Source organism: Wyeomyia smithii, chromosome 1, assembly GCF_029784165.1.
Source record: "Wyeomyia smithii strain HCP4-BCI-WySm-NY-G18 chromosome 1, ASM2978416v1, whole genome shotgun sequence".
In the NCBI taxonomy this organism is placed as follows: Eukaryota; Metazoa; Arthropoda; class Insecta; order Diptera; family Culicidae; genus Wyeomyia; species Wyeomyia smithii.
Window position 1 is genome coordinate 118,249,996 of NC_073694.1, and position 24,639 is coordinate 118,274,634.

The 24,639-nt window shown below is 40.5% G+C and overlaps 1 protein-coding gene across 10 annotated transcripts in view; it reads right to left on the reverse strand.

The window, feature by feature from the left end:
• Positions 1–17,964: 17,964 nt before the first annotated feature.
• The window catches only part of LOC129720069 (inhibitory POU protein), a 368,998-nt gene continuing 362,323 nt past the window's right edge, over positions 17,965–24,639 (reverse strand). For 4 of the 10 annotated variants that reach the window (XM_055671480.1, XM_055671517.1, XM_055671523.1 and 1 more), the window contains 2 exons: positions 19,197–19,431; positions 17,965–18,943 (listed from right to left, as the gene is read on the reverse strand). In XM_055671480.1, coding sequence (XP_055527455.1) covers positions 18,742–18,943; positions 19,197–19,431 — 437 coding nt within the window. In that variant the 3' untranslated portion in view covers positions 17,965–18,741. The other 6 variants (XM_055671506.1, XM_055671497.1, XM_055671485.1 and 3 more) reach the window with 6 other exon arrangements.

Genomic DNA, 24,639 nt, shown 5'->3' on the forward strand with positions numbered 1-24,639 from the left:
ATAATAATGATAATAATAATAATGATAATAATAATAATGATAATAATAATAATGATAATAATAATAATGATAATAATAATAATGATAATAATAATAATGATAATAATAATAATGATAATAATAATAATGATAATAATAATAATGATAATAATAATAATGATAATAATAATAATGATAATAATAATAATGATAATAATAATAATGATAGTAATAATAATGATAATAATAATAATGATAATAATAATAATGATAATAATAATAATGATAATAATAATAATGATAATATTATTAATGATAATAATAATAATGATAATAATAATAATGATAATAATAATAATGATAATAATAATAATGATAATAATAATAATGATAATAATAATAATGATAATAATAATAATGATAATAATAATAATGATAATAATAATAATGATAATAATAATAATGATAATAATAATAATGATAATAATAATAATGATAATAATAATAATGATAATAATAATAATGATAATAATAATAATGATAATAATAATAATGATAATAATAATAATGATAATAATAATAATGATAATAATAATAATGATAATAATAATAATGATAATAATAATAATGATAATAATAATAATGATAATAATAATAATGATAATAATAATAATGATAATAATAATAATGATAATAATAATAATGATAATAATAATAATGATAATAATAATAATGATAGTAATAATAATGATAATAATAATAATGATAATAATAATAATGATAATAATAATAATGATAATAATAATAATGATAATAATAATAATGATAATAATAATAATGATAATAATAATAATGATAATAATAATAATGATAATAATAATAATGATAATAATAATAATGATAATAATAATAATGATAATAATAATAATGATAATAATAATAATGATAATAATAATAATGATAATAATAATAATGATAATAATAATAATGATAATAATAATAATGATAATAATAATAATGATAATAATAATAATGATAATAATAATAATGATAATAATAATAATGATAATAATAATAATAATAATAATAGCATAGCATAGCATAGCATAGCATATTTGATCGCCCGTGTGTTGCCCGCGATTGACCAGAATCAGCTGAAATTGCACAAAGAACCGTCAAAATGGTGCCTAGGAGTAGCAAGCCATTTTCAGTGTACAATTCCTGGTGATCTTTCTTTTCACTGGTCAATAACGTAGCTGGCCACGCCCAATGCAGATCAATAGAGGAAGGGATATCGGGAATGTTAGTTTAATACTTGTTGCTACTAGAGACCGAGGAATCCTCTGCATCATCCACAAGTATCAAAGGAAGGAATTAGTGTTAGTGGAAGGGAATTGATCTGGATCCATCGAGGTTCATGGTGCGATCTTTTCTACACAAATTCGCGCACGGTATGGTTACTTCTCGGTCTCTGGGTAACCGGCCACCAGGAGACGATATAAATAGAACCGCGCCACGATCTAGTTATCTTCGGCGACCTACCAATCGTTTACAGTCTGTATCATACCAAACTTCGCGTTTAATGCCGTGAACTTAATTCAAATTTACCTAGAAACGAATGGATTTCGTGAAACGCAACAACCGCACGCCGTACGCAAGCTACGCAAACTACTGGTACCAGCTCAAATAACCGATAGAGCGCTGTATTAAGATAGTCACACTGAGCGCAGTCAAAATACCACGCGCGAAACTGAACTGCATTCTCCGAAAGCAAACAAGGGCGTGGTATGACGAAAAAGCCAAAACACCCGCTTTATTAGAGAAAAAAAAAGAAAAAAAAGGGAACCGGCAAAACAGGAATAAATAAATTTCTTTTTGAGCGTCTTAGTAGAAGGGAATTGAATATTGAGAATGGGCCATGCCTCCATTCAATTCCACCACAGCTTGTAGTAGAATCAAACGGAAACACAACCCACTCTCAATATTCAAAACAGGAATAGATTTGGCATCCATGCAGGGTTTGTCTTTGTCGCGATTGGATAGTTACAATATTTATCGAACGAACGAAACCTACTCTGAATCGTAACGTGCTAAAAAAGAACCAACGGGCGTACAGTCTCTGAAATAATGATTTGGTACATCTCGGAAATCACAATACACCGATAATCCTTATAGCGAATTTCTTTATTCCACTGTGTGCGATCAAAACTGCCGAGGAATAATGAAACGTCATCGCCATTCAAGATGCAAGTAAGAAAGAGATGCCAGATAATTGTTTACTAACTTAGCACGTGCGGTGGTGGGTTGAAGCTGACAATTTTTACAGTGCGCTTCGGGCAGCACGGCAGGTCAAAACTGGGTCAAAATGGAGCGAATAAAGAAGGGTTTTGACAGCAGTTAGTGCGCTTCCAGGTCAAAACGAGGTGAGCTGGTGCAATAAGGAAATTCGCTATTAGATGAGCAAAGCTCACCAAGGCCGAAGACACGTTTACACCGGAGCATTATGTACGACCGCTTTATTCCCTCTCACCGACGCTACGCGAGAGGACACGGTGCTTCGACCCGATAATTTTTTGTTTTGTCTTTAAGATACCTACTGAGTATAAAAAAAACTGGCAAAGTTTCATGCACTCATAGCTCATAAATTAAAAAAAATGCAATATACATATCGAACAAGACAGAATTCTAAGTTGAATGATAAAATGCCAAAGCAATCGCAATCAAAATTTAGTTGCTATTCCGACCAACAAGATTTTCACATAATTAATAAAAATTGTCTATGTGTTTCAATATTTGTTCAAAAGCTAGAAAAATCATAAAACAAGGGCACAAAACTGGGCCAAATGTCCGTAACCGTTCGGTCAGGCCGCGATAAGTTTCTGAATTAAATTCTAATGCTACAAGTTCCGTGTTGTGAGAGCCAGCGTGTACAAAGGACTGAAGCTCTCACCTACTGGGGCAATTCTGATCATTCAAGCAGAGCTTTAGCAAATGAAATGACTCCACAAAACCACGCTAAAATAAATCTCGACATATTGTAAGCAATGCACCCAGATTGGCATCTACCAAAAAAATAAAAAAATAAATAGACCAAGTATTTTCGAAACGGCTAACTGACAACGCGGGTAGGGTGTTTAAAGTAACCCTGCCGACGTCAGTGCACTGCTCACACGAGACGCATGAAACGCAAAAACTGAACATAACACTTAAACCCGATTATCCTTCTGCCCGCGCCCCCAACACACGTTGCAAGCGATCATGCAAGACAGCTTCGATATATTCAAAGCTGGAGGAAGAACAAAACTTTTCCTCGATTGGCCTCGCTGTCTAAGATTTACTTGAGTAACTAAAAATATACTTGTACTTAGTTGTAACGTATACATACAAAATAACCTTTTCGAAATTTTGCCTACGGAGAAGAGTAAGTAGCGTAAGTAGTAAAATTTCAATAAATCCGGCAGCACGACAAAAAAAAAATCGCGTTCCGCAGAAAAAACCGCACACCTTAATCGATCAACCCGAGATGCCAGATGTTCCTCTACAACCTCCCGAAAAACCACAAAAACGGCTCGAAATCCGCAGCTCGAAAAAAATGCATCCGCTCTTTTAAAAGTCTGCACACATTCTAAGAAAGCCCGCGCTAACGTGACAAGGCTCTGCCAAAAATCTGCTGAAAAATGAATAAATTGCAAACAGCTGCAAAACAACAAAAGTCCCCACACGGACTCCAAAAATCCGCACTCTACGTACAAAACCGGACATCTGATGGCCCTGCGATCAATAACAACATCAATGGCAAATGTTATTTCACCTTGCAAGCAGAATTTCCGTGTACATCTTGAACAGAGAGCAGTAAAAAGAGTATTAATGGAAAAGCAGTGTGTATAAAGACTCAAAACTGGACGAACTCGAAAAACCTTCACTAGCTAATTATAGTAAATTAACCGAGAAAATGTTTTGCAGATAAATCCGATATGGGTAAAATTAACCCACATCTGGGTATTGCCAGTTTTTCATGCTGCTCGAAAAGAAATTTCCTGCAAGTCCCGCCAGGCCCACCAAATCAGAGGTGCCAAAACCGCAGTTGTATCCTTCTATTCCCTCCTTTTTGTCAACATGAAAAGCAATTCCTCTGTCTCAGCACTCTCCACACAGCAATGTCCACATCATATCGCATCACCAAAACTGATACTTATCCTATTCCTCATCTCTGATCCTCGTTGTGGGAGCCGTCATGGTGTTGCGAGCAGGTTCGCACGCCAGCCGTTTTGACACCGACACTAACACTAACACTAATACTCGACACCATGAAGCCGCGAAGCAATGAGCAAACTGCAATTTTTCCTAATGTTCATATGAACCTCCATTTGCACTAACAGGTACACCTCCACTTTCACCGACAGATTGCACTAAAAGAACTGAATTGCATTTAACTCCGGCCACTTTACTTCCCGAAAACAATACAAATTTAATCTTTTTCGCGAGACGGATATTTTTTAAACCTGTGCAAATTAACAGTGTTGCCGAAACTCTCCCTGTACAGATTGCGATGTGTTCAAGTAATGAAATCAATAATAATAATAATAATAATAATAACAATAACAATAATAATAACAATAACAATAACAATAACAATCACAATAACAATAACAATAACAATAACAATAACAATAACAATAAAATAACAATAACAATAACAATAACAATAACAATAACAATAACAATAACAATAACAATAACAATAACAATAACAATAATAATAATAATAATAATAATAATAATAATAATAATAATAATAATAATAATAATAATAATAATAATAATAATAATAATAATAATAATAATAATAATAATAATAATAATAATAATAATAATAATAATAATAATAATAATAATAATAATAATAATAATAATAATAATAATAATAATAAAAATAATAATAATAATAATAGTAATAATAATAATAATAATAATAATAATAATAATAATAATAATAATAATAATAATAATAATAATAATAATAATAATAAAATAATAATAATAATAATAATAATAATAATAATAATAATAATAATAATAATAATAATAATAATAATAATAATGATATTCACCGTAGTGTTGATACGTTTACCTGTAGTTGTGGATTGAGAAATTATACTCAAATTATGTCAAAATCCAGCGTTTCACTGTCTTCACTGGTTGTGAAGTGAGCATATTGCAATGCTATGGTTTACGAGCTTATTTGTGTCTCGGATAGTCAGGATTGTTGTACTATGTTGGTTCCCAGGTTCGGTTTTACTTTGACAAGTCAATCGTCATATGCACGAATTACGGTTTGGCATAAACCCTTAATGTCAGCAGACTGTACCAATAATCCCACATTTGGCCTGTTAACTTGGCTGCACAATCTGTGTTCAATGAACAAATATCCTGTCTGTAAAATAATAATTTTTGAAACATGGAATATAAAGTATAATGAAATTAAATTACCGGTAATACAGACTGTCTAAGTAAAAGCATTGGATGTTTGAACTATATCACGATATTATTTTCTCGGTTCTAGTATTTTTGGTTTTTCTTTTGCAGCCTCTTTGAGCACATGGGTATACTTTTCAATTTAATACTTTCATCTAGCATCTTGCTTCTGCCTTTTATGAATAACTACCTATATTTTGCAGATCATAGAATTCCACACCTTCAAAGTCGAAGGAAATATTGTTGTTCATCGACAGGAGAACATTGTAATGGGAGTAGTCAGAACCAGCGTCAATTAGATGTAGCATTATTGGAGGAGCTGTTATAGTTTCCGGCTTTACTGCGTACACTCTATGGCCATTATCAACATCTTTAAGGATATATAAGTGTCGCTCTAGAATCATACTTAAAGCGAATAACGAGTCCTGATTACCCCATTGACCATTTTTGCGACAAATGTTTAATAAATCAACTAGGCTCTCTGATTCCATGAATCCATTTCCTGCTAGTATGTTGAAAAACTGCTCATTTTTCATAACACTGCCAAGAGCTAGAATCCTCAAGTCGTTCGAAAATGTTTCATCTCCAGTAAGCGCATACGAAACAGCGTTAAATTGGCAGTTTCCGTCTCCAGTTATAGGAATTTCTCTAAATTGAGGTAGTACTTGTTGTGGATGTAATTTATCTCTTCTAGCATTAAAAATTTGTACTGGTAACGTTTTGAAATATTTGCAAGTTAAGTCTATGAAACGTTCGCAATACTTTAGTTCAGGAGGCTCAACTATGGGCAACTCAACTTCTTTGTCAGGTTCGCAAAACTTTGAAGCATCATCAGACCATTGGAGTATATTTTCACTGCAGTAAAGATCGTTGGAATTCATTTCATTGCTGCTGCACTGCATCGATAAGCATGATAATTTCGCAGATGTAATGTCATTAGTATTACTATCCAACGAGATTATCTCAAGTGATTCGTCAAGCTTTACATTTTTTACTGGCTGCTCCAAACTTGCTTTTTGTATTATATTTGGTATGATGGCATATATCGGTTTGTGATCAGAGAAATAACATTCATATATTCCCGTCGATAGCTGTGGTATATTTGAAAACAATACATCAAGTTTTGAACCCAAAATAGTTGTTCTTCCATTCATTCCTAGAGTATCACTTAAACTAATATTGCTCATAAGTGTTTGGAATTGTACAACTTCCTTGTTAGCAGTATCGTTTAGGTTGAAGTTAAAATCACCTACCACCATCGTTGGCTGCTCTGAGTGGATTTTTAATTTGAAAATTGCTTTTTCAAAATCATGAAAACTCGCCTTAGGTGATTTATATCCGGTAATGACCGATATTCCATTAAATTTCATGTGTACTAAATCGACGTGACTGGAATAATTCTTACCACTTGATTTGAATTCTAATACAGAGTTAACTACATTGAAGTCCAAGTCAGTTTTGGAAAAACACATAACACCCTTTGCAATATTTTTATTCACAAATGTAGGATGCGGTAAGGCGTCTGATCAATAAACTAGTTTGTAACCTGGTATGTTGATTTTCTCATTCGGATAAGTACAGGTTTCGGAAAAAATTAGTAAACTACATCTTGTGTACCATTTGTCAGCCATGATGTGTTTTATGCTTGTATGTAGAGAACGGGTATTCAAATAAACTATGGCCGGTCCTTGTAACATAGTTAAATTATTATATGCAAGTGTAAGTTTTCGTTCTGATCTTAACCGTGCCATTTCTTTCAAGCTGGCAGCAATGGTGTTGTTACTTTTCATATTTCCTTGAAATGTTCCTAATATATACAAACCAGAGAGCTTTGTCACTCGACTTAACGCTACGTAAACTAATTGACGTGTTAGGTTTCCACCTTTTCGAAAGTCAATGCATACATTCTCATACGTTTGACCTTGGCTTTTATGTATGGTCAATGCTTCACATGGAACTAATGAGAATTGGTCGCGAATCACTTGATAGTCTTTTTGAAAATGGTTAGTCAGGTTGTAAAGTTTCCTCACAATTGGTGTCCAAGAAGTGTTTATGCCATTATTTTCCATAAACGCTCTATACTGAGCGCGTATCTTTCTCCCTACAGCATTGGAAGAAAACTTCAGAAAAATTATCCTTGGCTTTTCTGTTTTTGGATCACAAAATACCGCTTCAAGTACACCCGTTGCGCCATTAACAAGACCATCTGAGACATCCAAGTTAGCTGTAACCATGTATTTAATTTTGCGTTTTAAACGTAACGTAAAAGGATATCCCCCGCAGTTTTTCGTTAATTTCTTTTTCCAAATGTCAAGTTTTTTGTTTTTTTTTGTGCGGATGTGAGATTTCCAGTGATAGTGTCAACTGCTATGCATTTGACTTCCGGTGAAGAAGATGCATCGATTTTTTTGTTGTTGTAGGTTTCAACGTCCGCGTTTCTATAAAACAACCTGATAGCGTCTTCTGGAACATCATTTTCCTCGATTTCACGTGTTTTTATGACACTAATATCAGCATTGGTCATTTCTCCTGTAGCAAAATTATTCAATGCACGTATAAAACTCAAATCATCTTTTTGACGCATAACCTCTGTCAGCTCGAAGAGATAAAATTCATCCAATAAAGGTGAGAGCTCTCATTGAATTAGAGAATGTTTTGGTGCGTTGAAAATACAAGAGTCCTTGACTGGCGACAGTTGAAGGAAATCTCCAACTACTATTACGGAAAGTCCACCAAACTCATCATTAATGCCGGTTATTTGGCGTAACCGAGTGTCTATTCTGCTAAAAATTGTGCTTCCAACCATGGATATTTCGTCAATGATCAATAATTTACAATCCATCAACTGTTGTCTCATCTGATTAGCTACATCCATTGGCAAATCTGGCATATGCGCACTCTCCTGCAATGGAAGTGCGAACGCCGAGTGAATGGTATTTCCTCCGATCAGAAAAGCAGCTTTACCAGAAAAAGCACACAGCAAAACTTTGATGGAGTCCAGATTCAGGCCTTTTATAGCACTTGAATTATATTCTACATGGTACGTTATTAATTGGAAAATTGTTGCTATCACCATGCTTTTTCCAACACCAGCAGATCCAGAAATAAATATTTTCAGTGGAATGGTGCCAGTCACAAAACACTTGTATACGTGCATTACAATCTCTTTTTGCCGAGTATTCAATTTGCATAAATTTTCAAATAGTTGGTTCACGTCTATTTTGGGCGGTGCGCAGTAGGTGAAAGGTTTAGTATTTTTTGGACGATCCAATCCACCTTGTACTAAAATATCTATCTCTTGGTCTCTTGGAAGCGGATCAGTGGTTTCTAAATCTTCCTCTTCAAACAGTAGTCTTTTTTCATTCGCAGTTTCAATGGCTTTTTCCAGAACATCCTCGGATAATGTAAATATTTTCGCTCGGTTTTTCATAATTTCGTTTGAGTGTGACATGTATTTGCATGCCAGTTTACTGACTCAACTTCACTCTCTTCATCTCGCCATGGCAAAAATAGTAACAATTGCTCGCGATAAAAGTTATCTGCATCCTGTGCTAGTTTATATATATATTGTTTAATTGAAATCAAACAGAAATAAAATATACTTAATTGGCAGATTTTTCTTCTATTACCTGATAAATCGAATAATCCGAGCATTTTTACGTCTAGATGGTTCCTGAGACTCCATTATATCACTATCATTTTGTTCATCATCCGATAAATTTTTATCTCGTCGTGGTTTTTTACTCGTACGAAAGTAAAATGCTGCAAACTCCGCAAGACATATATTTGCCATTCCTCGGCGTTCAGAATAATGTGTTATAACATCTTTACCGGCAATATTAGTGGAATTTGCGTCAAGTTCCTGCAGCTCTTTTGGTGTTTTTAAAAACACAACTCGATCATCTATATGACTTGTGTTTATAAAAATTGATGCCCGGCTGAATGACGTAAGTGGCGTTCCTAAGCAGTGATATACTGCCTCTGATGTCGACATAACGTGTGAATTCAAGAACTTATTGGCAATACAGCGAAAACGTTCTTGTAAACTTCTGTTTCCCTTTTCCAACTCAGTTTGGAGATCTTTCAATGCTTTGGAGAGACCAGACTCAGCTTTGGCGACATAATCAACAATATATTGAGCCGCAGCATATTCGTCCAAAACATATTGTAAATCTACGTTAGCTTCCATCATGTTCAATATTGTAACATTATAAGTATTAATGTCTACCTCACAGCTTCTTCGTTTATAGAAAACTGTTACTTTCTTTACAGAGCATCTTAGAGCAGTTAGGTAGGCTTCGATATCCATTTCAAGCTCGAGAAGAATTTCATCGAAATTCTTGTAAATCCTCTCTTTGCTATTATAAAAATGCTCCATCAATAGTTTTATTTTTTTTAAATTTTCTTTAACAGCAATTGTTTTGTTCTCTGATTCTAAGGGTTGAATAATCATTGTTTCGGGCATGACAAATTTCGGAAAATTGAATCTGCATAAATTCTTATTGCGCTTTCCTTTTGTACAAGTAGCAGTATGCTTGTGTCTCAAGTACTTGCAATAAGGATTTTTGTCATTATACTCGCATGTTATAAACTTGTCAATGAATTCGACGATTTCGTTGAAGCTTGCTGGGTTTTCAGTATCTATTTTTGGTGCATCTTTTACCCAAAAGAGAATATGATCATGAGGGGATCCTCGTTGCTGGAATTCTCGTCTTCGAAAAAAATCCGCTATCGGATATCCCTCAAAAATACCTCCGTCAGTTATCATTTTCATCATTTGCTTAATCCTGTTGTTGTAATACATTGCAACAAATATAGGATTATCTCGGATAAGTTTTGACTTTTTTTCGTAGCATAAATTCATAGCCGACAGCAAAGAAATGTTCTCTCCAGTATCATATTCATATAACCCTTTTAACAGCTCTGCCCAATTTGTTTCTACGGCCGACAACGTGAGGAAAAACACAGGTGCCCCTTCTTGACGAATCAAGGCGAAGAGCACCTTTTTAATATGTTCCATGTAGGCGGGAGCACATCTTATATGGTTCATAAACTTTAATCCATCATTGTGCTGACGTAACTCGGCAATAAACTGAGGGTTCAAAGCTTCGCTCGCAGTCACACCTTTCGCGTTTGTTTTTTTCCTCATTGTGGTTTTAATTGAATTGAATGCCTCATTGAAAAGTTTCGTTTTTGCGAGATATAATACGCGTTTTGGTTCAATTTTGTTTCCGTGGAATCGAATTTCCCATTTCATAATGTCTGATACACTCAGATTTTTATCCAGTAGTTTTCGAGCAACCCCTGCGAAAATTTTTGGAAAACAAAGATACTCTATATCTGGATTCCGGTACGTTGATACAGGAAGCTGATTCTGTCCAGGTGCCATTACGACAATTGCGTTTTTTTTTTTCTTCACATAACATTTATTTGACACGGCACAAATACAATTTAATGTTTAACGGCGCCAATTATATCTGATGACTTAAAAACTAAAGCAAATTTTTTATCCTCGCTGCCGACTACGAGCTGAAATTAAGTCTAACTTAAAACTAGCATGGGATTTCCAATCAGTGTTTTGTTGTTCAATGGTCGTCTGATAATCGTCGAATGGCATGTATGGATTCGTTCTGCTGAGCCACGATGTCGTGAGTTGGGACAGAGGCTCGTAGTCCTTGGGTCCTGGTTCTATTGTGCGGGGTCTGGTTGCTGGTTTTGTGCTTAAGGTTCAAACGTGTTCTTGTCGTTTTGTTGGGTGTAGACGGAGGGGAACGGGACTAGACTGGGGCGTGGATGGATTTCAGGAAAACGTATATAAGGGACATGTAGGATAGGTCACGGCTCGCCAAGACATCACGAACAGGAACAGCCGGCTGTCTACCCTCGGCCTGCAGGGAAGCTATTAATTTAGACCTGGCGTCACGGTGTACAGGGCATGACCAAACCACATGCTCTATGTCGTGATAACCTTCACCACAGGCACAGATACCACTTTCCCCGAGCCCAACACGACGGAGGAGCGCGTCAAATCTATAGTGATTGGACATAAGCCGGGACATCACGCAAATGAAATCCCGACCTACATCCAACCCCTTGAACCACGGGTTCGTCGATACTTTGGGGATTATGGAATGTAACCACCTTCCCAATTCCCCTCTGGTCCAAGCATTTTGCCAACTGATGATCGTATTCTGACGTACAAGTGCGAAAAATTCATTAAAGGCAATTGGTCTTTCATAAATATCACCGTTTGTTGCGCCCACCTTAGCCAAAGAGTCCGCTTTCTCATTACCCGGTATCGAGCAGTGAGAAGGGACCCACGCTAAGGTAATCTGAGTAGATTTTTCGGATAAAGCACTCAGATGTTCCCGTATTTTCCCCAGGAAATACGGAGAGTGCTTAACATCTTTCATCGATCGGAGAGCCTCAATGGAACTGAGACTGTCCGTAAAGATGAAATAATGGTCCGTGGGCATTTTTTCGATAATCCCTAGGGTGTACTGAATTGCAGCTAATTCTGCGACGTAAACAGAAGCAGGATTATCGAGCTTATGGGAGACGGTTAAATTGTTATTGAAGATACCGAAGCCAGTGGACCCATCAAGAAGTGATCCGTCAGTGTAGTACATATTGTCGCAGTTGATGTTTCGATATTTATTGGAAAAAATTTTAGGGATCTGCTGCACGCGTAAATGATCCGGGATTCCACGAGTTTCTTCTATCATGGATGTATCGAAAAACACAGTAGAATCAGAAGTATTTGATAAGTCGACACGATTTGGAATATTCGAAGAAGGGTTAATATTTTGGGACATGTGATTGAAATACAATGTCATAAAACGGGTTTGAGAATTAAGTTCGATTAACCTTTCAAAATTTTCAATCACGGGACGGTTCAAGACCTCACATTTGATTAGAATACGAGAAGACAGGCTCCAGAAGCGGTTTTTCAATGGTAGTACTCCAGCTAAAACCTCCAAACTCATCGTATGGGTCGACTGCATGCAACCTAAGGCGATACGCAAACAACGATATTGTATTCGCTCCAGTTTGATCAAATGTGTGTTTGCTGCGGAGCGGAAGCAGAAACACCCGTATTCAATAACAGACAATATCGTTGTTTGGTAAAGCCTTATAAGGTCTCCTGGATGGGCTCCCCACCATTGTCCGGTTATTGTACGAAGAAAATTCACTCTTTGTTGACATTTTTTCATCAGATACCTCACGTGACAACCCCAGGTGCCTTTAGAGTCGAACCAGACACCAAGATATTTGTGTACCAAAACCTGAGAAATCGTTTTACCCATTAATTGTGTTTGAAGCTGAGCAGGTTCATGCTTCCTAGAAAAAACTACTATCTCAGTCTTCTCCGGAGAGAATTCGATACCTAGCTGTAAAGCCCAAGCAGACAAATTGTCCAAGGTATCTTGCAATGGTCCTTGCAAATCGGCAGCTTTGGCAAGGTCTGCAAGTTGTCTTATCGTGCATGAATTTGCCAGACATTCGTCGATGTCATTTACATAAAAGTTGTAAAGAAGGGGGCTTAAACATGAGCCCTGGGGAAGACCCATGTAGCTAATGCGAAAAGTTGCCAAATCGCCGTGCGTAAAATGCATGTGCTTTTCGGACAACAAATTGTGCAAAAAATTGTTCAAAATTGGAGAAAATCCTTGTCGATGAAGTTTACCCGAAAGAATGTCAATAGAAACGGAATCAAAAGCCCCCTTAATGTCCAAGAACGCAGACGCCATTTGTTCTTTACGAGCATACGCCAGCTGAATATCTGTTGAAAGCAACGCAAGACAATCATTCGTCCCTTTGGCACGGCGGAAGCCAAATTGAGTTTCTGATAGTAGACCATTTGATTCGACCCAGTGGTCTAAACGACGGAGTATCATTTTTTCCATCAATTTCCGGATACAGGATAGCATTGCAATCGGCCTATAAGAGTTGTGATTAGAAGCTGGTTTCCCTGGTTTTTGGATGGCGATCACCTTCACTTGCCTCCAATCCTGCGGTACAATGTTTTGCTCCAGGAACTTATTGAACAAGTTCAACAAGCGCCTCTTGGCATTGCCGGGTAGATTCTTCAACAAGTTGAATTTGATTCTATCTAATCCAGGCGCGTTATTGTTACAGGACAGGAGGGCAACTGAAAGTTCTGCCATCGTAAAAGGTGATTCTATCGCGTCGTGGCCCGGAGACGCATCGCGAACAATATTTTGCTCAGGAACAGAGTCCGGACATACTTTCCTGGCAAAATCAAATATCCACCTACTTGAAGACTCCTCGCTTTCGTTGACCGTTACGCGATTCCGCATTCTTCGGGCTGTGTTCCAAAGAGTGCTCATCGATGTCTCCCTCGACGTCTCGTTCACGAACCGACGCCAATATCCACGTTTCTTTGCTTTAGCCAAGCTTTTAAGCTTGGTATCAAGCTCCGAATACCGTAAATAGTCGCCAGGTATACCTCCCGTCTGGTAGGCCTTAAACGCGTCGGATCTTTGCGTGTAGACATCGGAGCACTCTTGGTCCCACCACGGAGTGGGAGGCCGTTCTTTGATCGTTACGCCGGGATATTTCTTCGTTTGGGCTTGCAACGCGGCGTCGAGAATCAAGCCCGCGAGGAGGTTGTATTCTTCAAGTGGTGAATGATGTTGAATCGACTCGACCGCTTTTGAAATCATTTCCTCGTATAACTTCCAATCGACATTTCGTGTGAGGTCATACGGAATGTCAATTGGTCGCATGCGAGTTGACCCGTTAGTAATTGAAATAAGAATAGGCAGATGGTCACTACCGTGAGGATCGAGGATTACCTTCCATGTGCAATCCAACCGTAGCGACGTCGAACATAAGGATAGATCCAAAGCGCTTGGGCGCGCTGGAGGTTTCGGGATACGTGTCATTTCACCGTTGTTTAAAATAGTCATGTCGAAGTCATCGCAAAGGTTATAGATTAAAGAGGAGCGGTTATCATTGTATGGGGAACCCCAAGCCACGCCATGAGAGTTGAAGTCTCCCAAAATCAAACGTGGCGAGGGAAGAAGTTCTATTAAATCAAAGAGCAGCCGTTGCCCAACCTGTGCTCTGGGGGGAATATATATTGAGGCAATACAAAGCTCTTTACCTTGTATTGTCATTTGACATGCGACAACTTCGATGCCTGGAATCGAGGGGAGGTTAATACGATAGAAAGAATAGCACTTTTTAATCCCTAAAAGTACTCCTCCATATGGGGTGTCTCGATCAAGGCGAATAATATTAAAATCATGGAAGTTGAGATCAATATTTGAAGTAAGCCAAGTTTCACAAAGGGAAAATGCATCGCATTTGTTTTTATTTATCAAAACTTTAAACGAATCAATTTTTGGTAAAATACTTCTACAATTCCACTGTAAGACAGAGATAGAATCCTTCATATACGCAGTTGAATTAGGCATCGAAGGATACAATCGCTGCAAGGAGAGGCCATTGGGCAGTCAACTGCTTCAAAAATGATCTAACTGTTGGGAGGAATGCTGTAAGAAAAATTTTAATTGGATCGGGTACATTGAAAGTTTCAAAAATCCAGTCCACAATGTCAGAAAATTTCACTAATCCAGAGTTTGTTTCATCAACTGGGAGTGTAAAAGGAGCAACTGGGGTTTTAGATGTTCCTGGCAGTGCTGGGAACTCCTTCTGGGACTTTAAATTTGCCAGCCCAGGAGGAGTTTGCTTCGGTTTTTCCGCAGCACTGTTTGGTTTGTTTGTAACCTTCATTTCACTTTGAGAAATCTTAGGACCTTTTCTGGGAAGTTTAGGAGAGGAAACACTTTTCCTCTTTCTAGACTCCCCAGGATTGGCGTAAGATGCTCCCGCTGGTGAATCGTCAGAATCGGTTTCCTCAGAGGGCAACAGATCGAAGGGGTTCGAAGTAACGGGAGAAGTGGTAACGGTCTTCTTCAGCATGTCAGCGTAGGAACGCTTTGAACGCTCTTTGAGAGACCGTTTTATTTTATCCCTGCGCTGCATGTACACCGCACATGTCGAGAGCTCATGCAGATTTTCTCCGCAGTGAATACACTTTTCAGCGTTAACACTGCAAGAATCTTCCGCATGAGACTCCCCACACTTGCCACAACGTGCCTTATTGCAGCAGTAGGCGGCTGTATGGCCTAACTGCTTGCAATTCAGGCAGTTCATGACGCGGGGCACGTAGAGCCTCACAGGGAGACGAACCCGGTGGATCGAGACGTGGCTTGGTAGTGCAGACCCGGCGAACGTAACTCGAAACGAGTCTGACGGAGTGTATACTGTTTTGCCACCGATGATCGATGCTGACCGCAATTGCTTGCAGTCGAGCACCTTTACTTCGGGACACGTTTTGTTCTTAAAGCACCCTTTGGCACTTTGCAGTATACACTCGACGGACAGACTCGAATCGGTTATGACACCGTCGATCTCCACGTCTCGTGCGGGTATGTAAACGCGATACTCGCGTGTGAAGAGCTCAGAGCAAGCTATATCGTTGGCCTCTTTCAGGTTACCGACCACGACACGGAGCTTGTTAGGCCGGACCTTGGAAATTTCGGTCACGCCCTTGTACTCCTTCGTCAGGTCTTTAGAAATCTGCAGGAGGTTCAACTTTTTCGATTTCGGTCCTGCCTTTGGCCGAAAATAAACAGTATAGCTGCCCTGGGCTCCGTCTGGGTAAAGCCTGGGGCGAGGGGGGACTGAAGAATGAACAGGGGAGGGGGTAACAGAAGGGTCAGGGTCAGAGGGGTTCGGGGATGGTGGCGCGGGAGGCGAGGGATCTACATCCATCTTAAGTCTAGCGCACTAGCGCTGACAAGAACACGTACCTTTTTATTTCTCTCTTCCAGTAAGGTTGGTTGTCCGATCGTTCGAAGTAGCAGCCGTTACAGCCAGCAGCACCAATACAGCAGCACCAAACAGCCACCAGCAGCGAGCCAGGTGTGAGATCACTCCACACAGCGATACGACTCGCTGACACTGATGGCTTCTTCTTTTTCCTCGTTTGTGTCTCGTCCACTGCTGTAGCACAATCCAGCCAGCAGCCAAATCGGCTTACGCACCAGCTGGCAGTCACGATGCGAAACAGTTGCACAAAGGAACGACCTTGAACCCGGATTTATTTCACTCGACCAGGCAAACAATGCCAACACTTGTTCACACGTCTTTTGTTTTATACTCTATCGGACCGATCACCAAACACGTCCAGTACTGATGCGTGTTCGGCACAGAATGAATTTTATGTTGTTTATTATTGTTTTTTTACTGTGTTAAACACACCTGCACATAGACGGGTTAAGTTCTATTTAACTTAACCCGTCTGTATCACTCTTTTTGTTAACTGTATTGTTGTTCGTTGCTATGTGGCATATTTCCAGAATTGGTAGTGCTGTTGTGTTTCTGTGTTGGTCGAGTATTTCAACATTGTTTAGATCAAATGTGTGTTGGGTTCTAAAACAGTGGTGCAAGAGTGCTGTCTTTTCACTTAGTGTTGCAAATTGTGGATCTTCTATGTCGGTGCCTGTGTCAACAAGTTTCTGCAGTGCATTCAAGTTCGATCTGTGTCCGCTAATTCGTGTTTTTAACTTATTTGTAGTCATGCCAATATATTGTGAACTGCAGTCGTTGCATGAAATACTGTAAATAACATTGGTGTGGTCGTCTTTTGCTATTTTATCTTTTGTTTGTGTATAATATTGTTTGGCAATGTTTGTCTTTCGTGTGGCTAACTTAACTGTTTTGTAATCGTTTTTTAGGAACTTACTGATCTTATCGGTGAGATACGGAATGTATGCTATTGACCGGTAAGTGTATTCCAGGTGTTCACTCGGCGATTGGTTGGAACTATGTTGCTCGGTACTCCTACAGTTTCTCTGGTTGATCAGGTGATGTCGCAGTGTCTTAGGGTAGTCGTTAAGCTTCAAATGTTGGTCCATTATGTTGACTTTTGCAAACTCCGATAGGCCGGTGGACAACCTGTTCACTCTACTAATAAAATTGATGACCATATTTATTTTTTGATGAGGTGGATGCGCCGAAATATAGTTTAGGAAACGGCCTTTGTGACCATCAATAAGGTTTTTCCGAGTACAAGTTTTTCCAGATTAATCAATGACAAAGATTATTTGAAATAGTACCATTTTATGTGATAAACGCCAACAGACCATAGTTAATTATGTATTATATAAGTTATAAATGAAAACAAAACGAAAAGCTTTAGTAAGTACCAGACATACGAGAAAGGTTTTAAAATAGGGAAAACACATTTCTGATTTGTTTTTTCAGACTTTTTGATAAAGACGAAATATATTGTCGAAACGTTGAAGGAAAAGAAGCAGTACTTCGTTTAGTTCAGCTTAACGACTGATGAGCCGAAAATCCAAGCAATGATAGCAAAAAATATATTCAAAATCATGGTAGAAAAAGTGTCCGAAACTGCCCCACTTCTCCCCTACAATGAAAGCTATACTATTGTATCAAAATGAAATGAAAAAATTGTTTTACTAAATTTTTTTTTTTTTATTTCATCCTACAATATTCTACACAAATGCCTTTTTACTAAAATATCAGTTGTTCACACAAATTATAATATCGCTCTAATTTCACTGTTTTTGTATAATGGTGTACTATCGCCATACCTTTTTGAGACAATTTAAAAAATAGTTTATGGCCTTGTTCAAATAGTTCGTGACTGTTTGACATACTGTATGAATTGCCATTAGTATTGCAAAGTGTTATTCTTTACAGCACTTTTGGTGTTTTAAGACAATGTGTGTTTTAAGTTTGCGTGATTCAATATTTAAATGTAATCAATTTTTCTACGTTTGGAGAAGAAATAGAAGTGGAATGTATAAGTCAAAGTTCTTTTCATTTGATTATGTTTTGTAATCTAAATGACATATTGCACATGTTGAATTAATCAGTTCGTTTTTCGTACTGCTTTCGTTGAACTTGACAATAAAAATCTTACTTAGACTGTACATGGTTCTTTCGTTTCATACTTTTAAGCTTCTACGTTCGAAATCACAATTTCGTATTTATTTTACTTTTCGTATTACTAGCATCTACTTTTAGGCTAAAATACTATTTCGATAGTTTTATATACATAATGTTAAATCAAGCATTTTACTCTTGCTAACGCTGGGTCCCGAGCTATTGTACAACTAGAATGGTTAAATTGAGTTAGTATCCAAACCCAGTTACACCACCGTTTCCTCCTAGTGTAGCTACACTACTGACTAAGCCACTAAATTGAGCACCCTGATGAGGGGGTCAGTGTTGAGCGGCAAATTTCATACGTTTTTGCTTTTGACGTTGGTTACAAAACCACACTCGAACTACGTTCTTTTTTAGGTCTAACTTTTCAGCAATGGCAGCAATCTTTTCTCCGGAAGGTCGTGGTTGGACGGCAAAGTAGGCTTCAAGAGAGCGCTTCTCCGGAGCAGCAATGGAAGTCCTTTTTCTTGAAAAAAGACTCGATATAGATTACTTATTATTAAAATATTGCTTTGTGTAAGCATAGTGCTAAATAATTATGTAAAGTGCTTATACTTAACTCAATATAGATAATTTGCAAAATCATTCTCAACGCATAAAACTGGTAAACAAAGAATCAACATATTTGATGGTATCAACTTGCTACAAAAAAGAAAGCTAAAAAATAAAATGTACATATTTTGAACAATTAAATTATGACCATGCAAGCAATGAGTTGAAACCACAGCTACCTTTTTTTTTCGCCTGCTGGCAAGACACTTGGGGCATCCGGATCCCGGCGCTTATTTTTAGCTTGCGCTTCAGCTTCCTCAAGCCACGCCTGCAGGATTGGTTTTAGGGCAATCATATTATTGTGCGAGAGTGTTAGGCTTTCGAACCGACATATGGTGCTCTGCGACAATGCTCCAACGCCTGGAAGTTTGAGGTTGGCTAGTGCCTTGCCTACATCAGCCTGTGTTACACCTTCAAAATAAGGAAAGAGTACAAAAAAATTGCTGTCTGCAGAAAATAATCATGGCTATTATAAGCCTTTCGAATGTTCAGCGAATTTTATTTATTTATTCATAATTTTATATAGGGTAGGTGCACTAGTCATGGCGATACCTGAAATTGTATCAGCTATGACACTGGTACATTGTTTGAGTACACATGGTGATTGGTTCCTTGTTGGGAATATTTCAGGGGCTGAAAGAGGGTCATATTTGATAAAAATTTCCTACTGGATGCAGCTTTTACAAGTCCAAATAAATGTGAAAAATAACGTTTGAGAAGCAAAACTGTTCAAATGCAGTATTATGTTGAACGTATTCTGATGTTTCCTCACAAAAAAAAAAAAAAACAATAATCAGAGTAGCGTTCAGACCCAGCCTTTCTCATTCGAACTAGGGGAGAAGTACCAGTTATGACAATACCTAAAAAATGTACCAGTTATGGCATGAACCAGTTATGGCCTATGGAACTTAAATGGTGTATTGCCAAGACTGGTACCATTGCGCTTATGCGATATAACCATAACTGGTGCACTTGCCATAACTGGCTCACCTACCCTAATTATTTGTTAACATAGATTTACACGAACACTTCAATTCTCAGAGAAGAAATACACCTTGATAATATTTGCCGGATTTATTTTTCACTCTAAATAACAAATTTTTGGTAGCTAACAGTGAAACTATACCGAACATTTGAAACATAACATTCACACACACATGAACATACATTAACACATGCAAATAACATGAAATAAATACTATACTAAATAAAACTATATGACGCAATTTTTTTTTTTGTTCGTGGTATAATCAAAACATGACTGTACTCATATTAAGGTTGAGCTCGATTACCTATATATAGATTCGATGATATATCATTGGATAAAATATCATTTTAGATTCGATTATTTATAGTAGGATTTTTTCTCAGTTTCAAATATGACTTTCTTTTCACAGCTTTCAAACCACATGCTCAATCGTTATAATTCATCAGTTAACCCTTAACTAGTCCGTTCATCTGTTATCAATATTGTTCAACTCGGTTTTGTAGCTTCTGAGATAATGAGGTTTCGTGATTTTCACATTTTGATACATTACAGACGAAGTTACAGACCGATTACAGTAAAATTCAATAGGGTGTTATGAGGTAGCTAGACCTTTCATTTGACATTAATTTTGTGGAAATCGGTTCAGCCATCTCTGAGAATAGTGAGTGAGTTGTAGTCTTTGAAATATGTTTCTTTTCATAGCTGGATTTCACATTTTTAAACATAACAGGCAAAGTAAAAGTCCAATTGAAACAAATCAATAAGGTCTTATGGGGCAACTAGACCACTCACACGCACACACACACACTGACAGTCACACACACATACACACACACACACACTGACACTCACACACACATACACTTACATTCACACACACATACACATACACACATACTGACACTCACACACACACACACACACACACACACACACACACACACCCACACACACACACACACACACACACACACACACACTCACACACACAAACTGATACTCACACACACATACACATACACACACACTGACACTGTCACACACTGACACTGTCACACACTGACACTGTCACACACACTGACAATGTCACACACACTGACACTTGGCAGAGCTGCATGCCACCACGGGTCGGCGCGTGGCGACCGCCGAGGTCACGTTATATGAGGGCGACCGCTGACAGTACCTAACAGCCCTGGACCAGCAGCGGGAGATTGCTTAGGGGTGGTGAGGGTCGGACACTGGGCCGTCGACTCCTCGTAAATGCCACAATTACCCGGAAGCATCTCTGACGGAGCGAGTAGTGCCGCTCCCATCAACCAAATGCACTCCCCCGTCCATTGGGGCCGACACCAGTAAGGTCCCAATTATGGCAACTGGCAGCGAACGAAACGGATTCGAGTCGGATACGCTAAGGAACCACGACCAAGGGCTGGCACCTGCATCGAGCTCCCTTAGTAAAGTCGCGTGACAGCGGCTTGAAACGGCGAGATGGTACCCGGTGCAGGGGTCTCCGTCCCGTAAAACCTGGCAGGCCTTCCAGTACGTTCCGCGTCCATTGCCTGGTGGGAATCAGGCAGAGAAGGATCAGATGGGGGGGAACTAGTCCTAGGACAAGATGCCCCTTTCCTGACTTACGCGGGCGGGGGCGTCATAGTGCTCATAAGGTACTATGGCGACCCCCCTTACCCATGGCCTCACTGCTTCGGCATAGATTACCATGGGACCATACAAGCGACTTCTCATCTATGGACAAGGATAGCGGCTGGAAGGGGGACCCAATTAACAAAAATGAGCTCGAAGAACCAAAAAGAGACGGGTGCGGAGGGGTTACCAAATCCCTTCGCACGAGGTGGCATCCAGCGGTCTCCGCAGAAGAAGGCGGAGACGGATGCGGCGAAGTCTGGAGGTGGAAAAACGGCGAATCCGTCGGTGTCCACACCAGACATCTCGGTGGACGGTCCCTTGCTAGTCAAGGCCGTCGAAAGGTGCATGGACACGCGGCCAAGAGTGGCGGCGCTGGCTGAACAACTCGATGCCATAATCGAGTTCTCGGCGAACAGGCGAAACATCGCTGGCGACCTGAAGCAGAGCCTCCTCCTGCTTCGGAGCACCATTGATGAAGCCAGAAAGGAGCACGAAGAACTCGTAGCTCGGGTGAAGGCGGCCGAGAAAGCGGCCAGGACCGGGAGGGCGACTGCATCTAAAGAGGTGCAGACAGACGCCCCCTCGTTCGCGTCGGTCTGCTCCACGGGGCAGGTCGCTAAGCGAACGAGGCAGTCCCCGGGGGAAACGGCCCCCGGGAACACCAAGAAACGATTGGTCGTGCTACTCCCACGGGAACACACGCCAACCGGTTCAAGGTCCACCGCGGAAAAGGCACAGGTGGAGGCTACGGGCAATCCTTGGACTACCGCAGAGGGTAGGAAGCGTCGGGAAGGTGCGACGCGTCAGGATGGCGGAGCAGCCAGAGGACCAAAAAAGGTCAAAAAGGCGCGGAGTAGGGGTGATGCCCTCATACTCAAGACAGATGGGTCGAAGTACTCAGAAGTCTTGAAGAAGATGAGGGGGGAAACCCAGCTCAAGGATCTGGGGGCGGATGTGCGGAGTATCCGCCGATCTCGCACTGGCGAGATGATACTTGAGCTCCGGAAGGACGCCAAGAACAAGGGGGCTACCTACAAAACGGTAGCCGAAAAGGTCCTAGGGAAGGAGGTGCAAGTGCGGGCACTCACCTCAGAAGTGACTCTCCAGCTTAAAAACCTGGACGAAATCACTGAGGGGTGCGACATTGCACAAGCCCTTAAAGCGAAGTGCGGGGTGGAGGTGGCTAAGGAGTCAATCCGCCTCCGCAAAGGTCCGGCGGGGACCCAGGTAGCTACCTTCCGACTACCGTCGGCGGACGCTAACCTGGCCCTGAAAGAGGGCAAGTTGAAGGTCGGCTGGTCGGTATGTCCTCTGGGCATACTACAGCAACCAGACATTTGCTTCCGGTGCTTCGAGGGCGGACATAAGTCCTGGACCTGCAAGGGGCCTGATAGGAGCCAGCTGTGCAGGCGATGTGGAGTTGCAGGCCATAAAGCAAAGGACTGTGGGGAGTCTCCCAAGTGCATGGTATGTTCCGGGAAACGGGACGCCAAACACTTTATGGGAGGCCCCAGGTGCCCAGCCGGTAAGCCGGCTGCGAAACCACGGGCGTAAGGGTGACGCAACTGAACCTGAACCATTGCTTCGCGGCTCAGCAGCTGCTACACCAAGCAGCCACTGAGTCGTTGTCGGACATCGCCGTCATATCGGACCCCTACCGCATCCCTCCCGGAAACGGTAACTGGGTTGCGGATAAGTCCAGATTGGCGGCCATATGTACGACGAGCAAGTTCCCGGTTCAGGAGGTTGTCTCAACCTCAGAAGAAGGGTACGTAGTTGCTAAGGTGAACGGAGTGTTCTACTGCAGTTGCTATGCTCCGCCACGTTGGTCTACCGAAAGGTTCATCCAGATGGTCGACCTCCTATCCATGGAGCTAACGGGCCTAACGCCGTTGGTGGTGGCGGGCGACTTCAACGCTTGGGCTGTTGAGTGGGGAAGTTGCTTCACGAACCAGAGGGGCCAGATCCTGTTGGAGGCTTTTGCAAAGCTCAACCTAGATCTGGCCAACGTTGGGAACAAAAGTACATTTAGCAGAAATGGTGCGGAGTCGATCATCGACGTGACGTTCTCCAGCCCAGGACTGATCAAGAACTGGAGGGTAGACGATGGCTACACTAATAGCGACCACCAGGCGGTCTGTTTTAGTGTAGACAACAACGAGAGGGGGCAAGCGACGGGTAGAGCCAACACTCCGACCGTTCGCGGGTGGAAGACATCGCACTTTGATGCCGAGGTATTCGAAGAGGCAATGAGAAGGGAGCGCGAGGGGGGCAGTTGGATCCGCCCGACTGCTGACCAACTAGTTGCTATGCTATCGCGGGCGTGCGACGCCACCATGCCTAGGACTCGCCAACCTAGGAATGGAAAGCCACCGGTTTACTGGTGGACGGACGCGATAGCCGACCTTCGCAGTGCGTGCCTCCGTGCAAGACGGAGGATGCAGCGTGCGCGAAACGAAGAAGAGAGGACAGAGCGCCGCGCAGCATTTAGTTCGGCAAGATCGATGCTAAAGAGTGCGATAAAGGCCAGCAAGAGGGCCTGCTTCGATAGGCTATGTGCGAGTGCCAATACAAATCCGTGGGGTGACGCCTGCAGGATCGTAATGGCCAAGACTAAAGGCGCGCTGGCGCCTGCAGAGCGATCACCAGCGATGCTGGAGCGTATCATCGAGGGACTCTTTCCACGCCACGAGCCAAGTCCTTGGCCTCCGGCAGTCGAGTCTCACGTCCGACGTTCCAGTATCTCAGACATAGACCAGAGATGGTCGGCCAACCTGCCGAGCATCCAATCCGTGAGCGACGACAGCCGTGTCGAGGCAGGGGAGGAGGCAAGGGTTACGAATGAGGAACTCATCGTGATCGCCAAATCCCTAAAGGTGAGCAAGGCACCGGGACCGGATGGTATCCCTAACCTGGCGATCAGGCTGGCGATAAAAACGGCCCCCGGGCTGTTCAGGGCAGTCATGCAGAGGTGCCTGGATGACTGTCTC